Source organism: Asparagus officinalis, chromosome 1 (assembly GCF_001876935.1).
Source record: "Asparagus officinalis chromosome 1, Aspof.V1, whole genome shotgun sequence".
NCBI lineage: Eukaryota > Viridiplantae > Streptophyta > Magnoliopsida > Asparagales > Asparagaceae > Asparagus > Asparagus officinalis.
In genome coordinates, this window is record NC_033794.1 from 131848830 (window position 1) to 131858641 (window position 9812).

Sequence of the window (9812 nt, forward strand, 5' to 3'; positions counted from 1 at the left end):
AAGCCGGTCGACCGGCCAGAGTCCAGCTGCAAATCCTGCAGTTTTGACGAATCCTTCGACTTCGTCGCCTCCAATGGCCTCGTCCACGACTCCTCTACTCTATTCTCAAGATACCATGAGAAACATCTATCCTTAAGCTCCCATGAGGATCGCTAAGCTCCCGAAGAAAAGATACACCCGTATCATGGGTCCCCCCTTTAGGAACTTGTAGTCCCATTCAAGTTAGAACTTCAGCTGAGGGAACTCGCGAGCCCCTCCTTCTCTGTTGAACCACTTGGCCTTGCTAGGGACCTGACCTTGACGTCCAATGAGAAACGACTCCTTCGTCCCCCGCCTCGTCTTGGTCGTCTTCCGTTCCAAAATGCAATCTTCTTTCAGTGGCTCCTCTCTATCAAACCACAAGTCTTCAACATGCGGTAAGATCATCTTGTCATCACCTTCATCATCCAATAATGGAGGCTCAAACAACTTCAAGTACTCGGCATTGATCACCGAATACATGCCTAAGTAAGGTGGCAAATCTAAACGAAAAGCGTTGTCGCCAATCTGATCGATAATCCAAAACGGACCATAACGAATAGGCTTCAACTTCTTCCCTTCTCCTTTGAGCCTCTCCTTACTCAATTTTAGCCATACCATATCGCCTTTACCAAAGTTACAAGGAACCCGATGTTGATCATGCTTCGCCTTGTACTTAGCTTGCGATTTCTTCAATTGAGCTTCAACCGTGGCATGAATATTTACAATCTTCTCAAGAAATCGCTGAGCACGTTGTCTCTCACTCCCCTCCTTGCCGTCCACTGTGGCTTCACTTGAAAACACAAGGTCGAACGGGCTTGGCGGTAAAAATCCATAACAAGTCTCAAACGGTGACTTTCCGGAAGATCCATAAATTGCCCGATTAAAAGCAAACTGCAAATATGGTAAACTCTCATCCCAAGTCTTAGGATGCCTGGAATTATACCCCGCAACATATGCACCATAGTCCGATTGACTACCTCCGTTTGTCCGTCTGTTTGTGGATGAAAGGCCGTGCTCTTCTTCAATTTAGTGTCCATCAAACTCCACAAAGAATCCCAAAAATGCCCGAGAAACCGGCTATCCCGATCCGAAATAATCGAGCTCGGCAACCCAAAGTGCTTCCACACATGCTCAAAGAACAATTGTGTTGCACCCGCTCCCGTCACGGTCTTCTTACAAGGAATCAATATCACAACCCTCCTAGAAAATCCATAGAAATGCTCTCCCACGGCCTAGAAGGAACCGGTAATGGTAGGTACAATCCCCTCTTTCTGTTAGAAGGCTTCGAAATACAACATAACTTACACCCTCCAACATACTTGGTCACATCATCAAGCATCCGTGGCCAAAACACATGTCGCCGTAGATTGAGAAGCGTTTTCTGAATGCCAAAATGCCCTTGCACACGCGAGGTATGTGCTTCCCGAATCCACTGCAACCTATCACCATCCTCCGGAATGCATAGTGATGCCCCACGATACAATAAGCCATCATCTCCAAGTGCATACTCCCCCCTTCGACCAGCCTTCGCCTGCTCAAACACACTACCGAAGTCCCTACTAGATGCATACAGCTGTACATACTCCAAAGGAACCAAGGGCTGAATACGCGTCGCCACCAACAACGACCTTATCGGTGGGCGAGATAACATATCGGCCAACTTGTTCGTCGCCCCCTTCTTGTACCTAATAATGATGTTGAAAGCCATCAAATAGGACATCCACTTCATGTGTCGTGCCTGCTGTAGCTTTGTCTGGGCATGTAAGAACTCCAACGGCTTATGATCCGAATGCACGACCACCTCCTTCCCTAACAAGTACACCCTCCAATGCTTAATTGCTTGATATAGTGCATAGAACTCCTTGTCGTAGGTTGGGTAGTTCGCAATAGCACCCGAAAACTTCTCAGAATGGTATTCCACCGGTTTCCCATCCTGAATCAACACCGCGCCCATCGCATAATTAGACGCGTCGGTCTCTACCTCGAAAGTCCGCTGCAAATTCGGCAACGCCAACACTGGTGCCTCCGAGATCTTCCTTTTTAGCAACTGAAAAGCCTCCTCATGCGTCCTTCCCCACTCAAACTGAACTTTAGCCTTTGTGAGGCCATGTAACGGTGCCGCATAAGTCGAAAAATGTCGAATGAACTTGCGCAAATACTGGCAAGCCCCCATGAAGCTCCTCACCTCAGTCACTGTCTTCGGCGTCGGCCACTTTGTGATCACCTCCACCTTGCCTGGATCTATCCTCCGCTGGCCCTTCCCTACGATGAAGCCGAGATACACCAACTCGTCCTTCCCGAACTCGCACTTTTTCCCGTTGAGCTTCAGCTGTCCGTCCTGCAACACTTCAAATACCTTCTCAACATGAACGAGATGCTCCTCCCAAGTCCTGCTGTACACCAAGATATCATCAAGGTAAACTATCACAAAATCCCTATAAAGGGTCGTAACAAATCATTCATAAGCCTCATAAAGGTAGCCGGAGCATTGCACAATCCAAACGACATCACCAACCACTCGAACAGGCCTTGCTTGGTCTTGAACGCAGTCTTCCAAGTGTCTTCCTCCCGAATCCTCACCTGATGGTAACCAGACTTCAAATCCAGCTTCGTGAAAAACCTCGCTCCCTCCAACTGGTCCATAAGATCATCGATCCGCGGTAATGGGTAGCGATTCTTGATTGTGATCTTGTTGAGTGCCCGATAATCTACGCACATGCGCCAACCTCCATCCTTTTTGGGCACCAACAACACTGGTGACCCGCAAGGTGAACAACTCGGCATAATCACTCCCGCCTCCAAGAGCTCCTGAACCTGCTTCTTGATCTCCTCGGACTCCAGTACTGATGTGCGGTATAGGCCTATGTTAGGTAAGGAACTCTCCCCGGTCAACATAATCTCATGCTCTACACCTCGACGTGGTGGTAGTCCCGTGATCTCCGAAAACAAGTCCGTTGACCTTCAACCTGTCAAGATCTTCCTCCAGGAGCTTGCTCAAGGTGGACAAGCACATCCTACTCAGCTGCTCTTCATACGGCCGAATGAACAATAAAACGAACTTCCTACCCGCGTTCACCAACCTCTTAGCCTGAGTCACTATCACCAAGCTCGTCTCCTGTTGAAGAGATGCTGAACGAAAAATGAATTGCTCGTCATCCTTGTTGAACGTGTACTTTTGGGCTCGCCGATCATATACTGCGTATCTATCCCACAAATAAGGATTGCCCAAAATAACTTGGCAAACATCCAACGGAACCACGTCGCATGTGACCTCGTCAATATATGACTCATAGTCAATCCCGCCTCCTTCTGGATCCACCCTAATGGATAGGGCTTCGGATGCTTCACCGTCTTCAATCCCAGCTTCTGTACTAATGCCTCAGATATCAGATTTTTCTGACTCCCTGGATCTACAATAGCATCCACTAAGCTGGTCTTGACCTGCAATTTCAGAACAAAGAGCTGCTCCCTCGGGTCGTCATCTTCTTTGGTGGCCTGCTTCCCCGCCATAAGGTTGAGACTGCTATTGGGTTCGGTCATCCCGGGAACCTCCTTCGGACCCTGTGCTATCACGTACGCCTTCTTCTCCTCCTTCTTCTTCAATCCTTTTGGCTTCAGATGAGGATACTTATCCCAGCAACGATCAGCCACATGCCCTGTCTGCTTGCAGTGATTGCATGTCAATCCTGCTTTCCCCGAGTCAACCTTCTTCTTCTCATCCTTAGACTGAGAGCCACCCGTCTTGCTCCCCGATGGTTTGGAATCCCCCTTTGTCTCGTTGCCCTTCTTCTGCCGGCCCTCAATGGCAATGGCCTTTACGCTCGCCTCTGCGATTGTCTACACTGAAAACAGCTTCATCTCCTTCCGGATGTAATCATTCAGACTCACCATGTACTTCATGAAGATGGGGTACTCGGACGTTGCGATGTTTAGGACCATCGCCTGTTGCTGGAACTCCGTCATGTACTCTTGAACGGTCTGATTAAACTTCTGGCGTAAGCCGTACCACTTGTACCAACGCTCCTCAAGGAACCCCACTGGATAAAACTGTTTCCGAAGTAGCTCCTTGAACTTGTTCCACGACGCCGCTTTCTTCTCCTGTTTGCAATAGGATTTCCACCACGTCAAAGCGTGCCCGGAAAGCTTCAATGTCGCGAACACTATCTTCTCCTTGGACGAATATCCGTAGAGAGTGAAGTACATCTCCATACGTTCGATCCAATCATCAAGCTTCTCCACATTGATACTCCCATCATAAACAGGAATCTCAACCTTGAAGTCAATCTTCAGATTCTGGTAATGATTCTTACCCCCTTGATGTCCAGCAGTCTTGACAATCTCAGTCTCCCCTTCTGAATCAGCTTTCTCGCTCTCCTCATCGGATTCGTAGAGTCCTTTCTTACCCTTCGAAGAAGATTCCTCCTTTTTGTCTCCTCCGTTGATGAGGCCCACGAGTTGGGTAAGAGTCGTCTCGATCGTCTCAATCTGCTTCTCCATGGCATCAAGTCTTGTTGAATTATCTGCTTCAGACATCTTCTCCTTCCTTAATTTCTGGACCCCCTCCGAGGAATTAAGGATCTCGCCAAGCTTCTTGTACTGTGAGCGAGTAAGGACCATACACAGTTCCCCCCTTCACAGGATCTAGTGCTCTGATACCAACTTGATACGAGTCGCCGTGCGAGCACTCTTGATCGCGGAATTATCAAGAGTGGGTAAAGAAGAAAACGACTGAAGAACACAAGAGTTATAATTAGGGCGAAGGAAAATACCTTATCTAGATTATGAGAATCAATTGGATTTACAAAATCTCTCTCTCACAATCTCTCTAGATCAAAGAACAACTTCCCTGATCTCTTTTCTGATTACAATCTGCGTTCTAACCCTAGAAAAGTCGTGTTTCTATTTATACTAAACAGAAATCCCAACTGGAGCAGGAAACAGACCCAGGTCCGGAACTGCTACGCGGTCGACCGCAGTGCCCAAGGCGGTCGACCGGTCAGAACGACAAAAACTGGAAAAATCGATTACAGTGTTTCCGGTCGACCACAGCGCCATCATCGGTCGATCGCTGTTTTCCGGTCGACCGCAGAGCCTTCATCGGTCGACCGTTCTTAGTCCCGAGACATAGTCTGGGCCTGTGCACTAAGCGGTCGACCGCCGTGACCAAGCTAGTCGACCGGCCAGAGTCTAGCTGCAAATCCTGCAGTTTTGACGAATCCTTCGACTTCGTCGCCTACAATGGCCTCGTCCACGACTCCTCTACTCTATTCTCAAGATACCATGAGAATCATCTATCCTCAAGCTCCCATGAGGATCGCTAAGCTCCCGAAGAGAAGATACATCCGTATCAGTCGTGGATATAAGGAGGGATCTTGAGGGAAACATGATTGGGAGGTCGTGAAGTGGATATTGCGGTACTTGAGGGGAACAACGAACAAACAACTATGTTTCAGGAGGAAGGAATTAGTGCTGCAGGGATACGTGGATGCGGACTTTGCCGGTGATCATGATATGAGGCAAAGCACCACAGGGTATGTTTATACCTTAGCATCGACAGCAGTGAGCTAAGTCTCACGTCTACAGAAGATTGTGACTTTATCTACAATCGAGGCTGAGTATGTCGCGATGACCGAAGCAAGCAAGAAAATGATCTGTTTGAACGGGTGCTTGGAAGAGTTGGATCTGAAGCAAGGGAGAGGAGTTCTTTATTGTGATAGTCAGAACGCTATACATCTTGCTAAGAATCCAGTATATCATGTCAGAACGAAGCACATCGACGTAAAATATCATTTTATACGCTCGCTAGTTGAAGACGGAAAGTTACACTTAATAAAGATTTTGGGGAGTTAAAATCCGGCGGACATGTTGACGAAGGCAGTCACCATTGAGAAACTGGAGTTATGCGCAACTTCAGTTGGCCTTCACGTGTATTTGAATAACATGCAAGTAGAATAACTATTGTCAACTAGCCCTTATCAAAGTTGTCTGTCAGATTGATGCATATTGACCCACATTTTTTCAGGTTCACTCATGAAAACATAGTTACATGTTCTCGCGATGGAAGTGCTATTATTTAGATTCCAAAATCACGCAGATCCCATGTGAGATCTTCCTTTTCTTTTTTCATATTTCTTTGTAAAACTTCTTGTCTTTTCATGGTTATCCTTGTTAGATGAAAACTTCAGTTGGCCTTCACGAGTAGAAGACGAAGGCGGAGCCACACTACGAGGATCGGCGAGATCGTCGAGATAATTGATGATTGAAGAAATGATTTTTCCAGGGAGGAGAAGATACTTGCGAAGAAGGGAGAGTTTGGGTGAACTCGCTGATGGCACTTTGGTGTTCAAGTGGGAGACTGTTAGTCCAAAGTGTAGACCCAAAGCTGAAGTGGGAGGCCTGTACGGTCGACCGCGGCGGTCAACTGCGAACGTGCACAGAGCTGAGAAGAGGCTGGAGCTGAAGGCAGTCGACCGCGAGGACCCTGTAGGGATTTTTGGTCTCGGGAATCAGTTCGGTCGACCGTGGTGGTCAATCGCGCTAACACTGTAATATTTTCTACTCTCGGGAATTTGGTTCGGTCGACCGTCGCAGTCGACCGCGATACCTGCGCAGTCGACCGTCGCGGTCGACTGCGACGCGGTCAAACAGTTTCCTAAACTGTTTTGGACTCTGTTTCTTTCAGGACTCTATATATACCTAAACGTTTTTAGGGCTTTGTAGTACATGAAAAAGAGCTTTTGACAGCAGAAAAAGAGAGAGAATCTCAGAGAGATAAAACCCTAGTTTGAGAGCTTGTATTTCTTTTTTAATTAATCAAAAGAATTGTGTGGTGTGGCTCCCGAGGACGTAGGCACGTTACCGAACCTCGTTAAATCTCTGTGTTCGTCTCCTTTATTATTCCTGTAAGTTTTGATCTTTATTTGTGGTGAATTTTCCTACTTTCCTACTTTCAACACAAGGTCCGAAAGGACAAAAGTTCGATTTGATTGTTTCGATTCCCCAACAATATACTACGATGTATAAAGACGTCCCATGGGAATTAAAACGCACGTGTCTTGTGGACTCATTTAGAAGAAGATTCCCCCTCTTAATCATGTCAATTTCTGTCACGAAAGTTCTAAGACTTCAGATAATGAATTGGAGCATTTTTATCACAAACAAGCCAGGAAAAATTGTCATCTCTACCTAATTCAGTGAAGGCCATTTGCTATGAGAAGAGGGGGCTGTTCAATTATATTCGTCTTCCAAAGATGGTGACTCACTTAACTAATGAAACAATTAATATAACTTTGTCTCTCCAATTAATTAAGCTGCAATTAATCAAGTATCATTAATCAATTAATTAGAACCAGGCAGCTGCTATATGATTGGATTATGACAAGACAACTTGTCTGGCTACAGGCTGGAAAAGGTTTCATGTCTTTCTATCAACTAATAATTGAAAGGAATAGTGAATCCGCATAATTGCTTAAGCCACTCAATCCAAGGGCTAATTGGCATGTTAATATATTTAGTTTGCAACAACTAATTTACAATGATGATTGCTATTAATTAGCTAGCGCGCGCTCTGAATGAATCAATTCCTGTTCATGCATGGTCGACCAATCTTTTTTTTTAAATTATTAATGATACGTTTGTAAAGCAAATTAAGCATTCTCCTTCTAAAAGCACACTGGGGCTCTCATACTCAATTTTATTGAGTTTTATGAATCGTTTCAGTTATATACACAAGATTCTCTTGAATAGAAAAGTACGAAGAAAAGACGTACATGTTACAAAATTATAAAAGATACCGATATCTTATTAGCAACACTCTTGTTTAGCTTCACTCATTTCGGATCGCTGAACAATTTGTTCATTGTAGTCCTCCTCCATTTTTTGGTATTCTTAACACAAAAGAGCGGTGGTAGGCCTTCAGTGTCTGAGGTACACTCTAGCTCCCCCACTAATTCATAAAACCAAACTTGAAAAACTTTTATACATTAGTATATGCATAAAAAAATAATCATTGTAAAGAAGAAAAATTATACACTAGTAGAAATCCGTGCATCCTAGACGGAATTTTTTCCGTCTAGGATGTGAACATCCTAGAAGAAAAAATTCCGTCTAGGATATTCCGTCTAGGATGTTACATCCTAGACGGAATTTCCATCTAGGATAGTATCCTAGACAGATTTTATTAACTATTTTTTAATTATTTGTGGTTCCCCCTATCCTAGACGGAAATTTCCGTCTAGGATAAATTCCTAGACGAAAAAAAACTTAAATTTCATTTTCGCGGCTTCAGATTTGGAAATCTCACGACTCCAAAAATTCCCCCCTTATTATATATCAAAAAACTCCTTAAAATCTTCATCCCCTCTTCCAAACCTTGACCTTGTTGCGCGCAACGAAAATTTTGGCAACACTTCGGCAGCACAACAAGAGAGTCAGGTCGTAATAGAAATTTTTTGTTTCACAAAGAAAACAAGAACCTTAAGCAAAATATCTCAACAAAGTGGGATATCAGCTCTTCCTCTCATCATTTCTAGGACTGACTTGTCGAGGGAACCTAAACTATTATAAATCATACAAATAGTGAGACAACTAATTTTACGTGATTCAGCAAATTGCCTACGTCCACGGGGAGAGGATGGTAAGATTCCACTTGTTGAGAGTAAAAAAATGATCAGAGAGTCCACCCTTCCATTCATCCACATGGGTATATATATAAGGTTACATATGGGTAATAGGCTAATGGGTTAATGGGCCCTGACCCGATAACCCAAGAACTAATTCTAACACTCCCCCTCAAGCTGGAGCATATATATCAGTCATGCCCAGCTTGTTACATAGAATGGAAAACACATTAGGTGAAGTAGCTTTAGTGAGAATGTCAGCTAACTGTTCTGAAGACGGAGTGAACTGAAGAGATATCACTTTCTTTTCCCAAGCATCTCTGACAAAATTACAATCAACTTCAATATGCTTAGTTCTTTCATGAAACACTGGATTCTTTATAATGTGGATAGCAGGATGATTATCACAATGCATAGGCATAGATTCAGGCTGAGAAAAGCCAAGCTCGGTCAGCAGCTTCTGTAACCATATCATCTCACAAACAGTGTGAGCCATAGCTCTGTATTCTGCTTCTGCACTAGATCGAGATACTACATCTTATTTCTTGCTCCTCCAAGTAACCAAATTTCCTCCAATAAAGGTGTAAAATTCAGAAGTAGACTTTCTATCTCCTATATTTCCTGCATACCCAGCATCAGAATAGGCAGAGATGTGTAAATGTCCATGTTTCTTATACAGTAATCCTTTTCCCGGACAGCTTTTAACATAAGCCAAAATTCTTAGAGCAGCAGTCCAGTGAACCTCTCTAGGTATATAATGCATAAACCTGCTAAATACTCCCACTGCAAAGGTAATATCAGGTCTGGTCACAGTAAGATAGATCAACTTGCCAATCAATCTCCTATATCGACCTGCATCATCTAGGAGAGGACTATTATCACGCCACAAATCCACATTTACTTCCATAGGAGTGCTTGCTGGCTTACACCCCAAAAGGCCCATTTATTCTAATAGGTCCAATACATATTTCCTTTGAGATAGAAGCAAACGGTCCTTTTGATATGCAATCTCAATCCCAAGAAAGTATTTGGGTTTTCCCATATATTTGGTCACAAAGTGACGTGAAAGGTACTCCTTAGTCTCTGCTATGGCAGCAATGTCACTTCCAGTTAGCAGGATGTCATCAACATATACTGCTAGAACCACCAAACCGGATGTAGTGCGCCGGATAA

General features: G+C 44.5%; 1 protein-coding gene across 1 annotated transcript; it reads right to left on the minus strand.

Moving 5' to 3' along the window:
- Positions 9178–9582, minus strand: LOC109841985 (uncharacterized mitochondrial protein AtMg00810-like). The gene has a single exon (XM_020410909.1). The coding sequence runs from the start codon at positions 9580–9582 to the stop codon at positions 9178–9180; it is 405 nt and encodes a 134-aa protein (XP_020266498.1).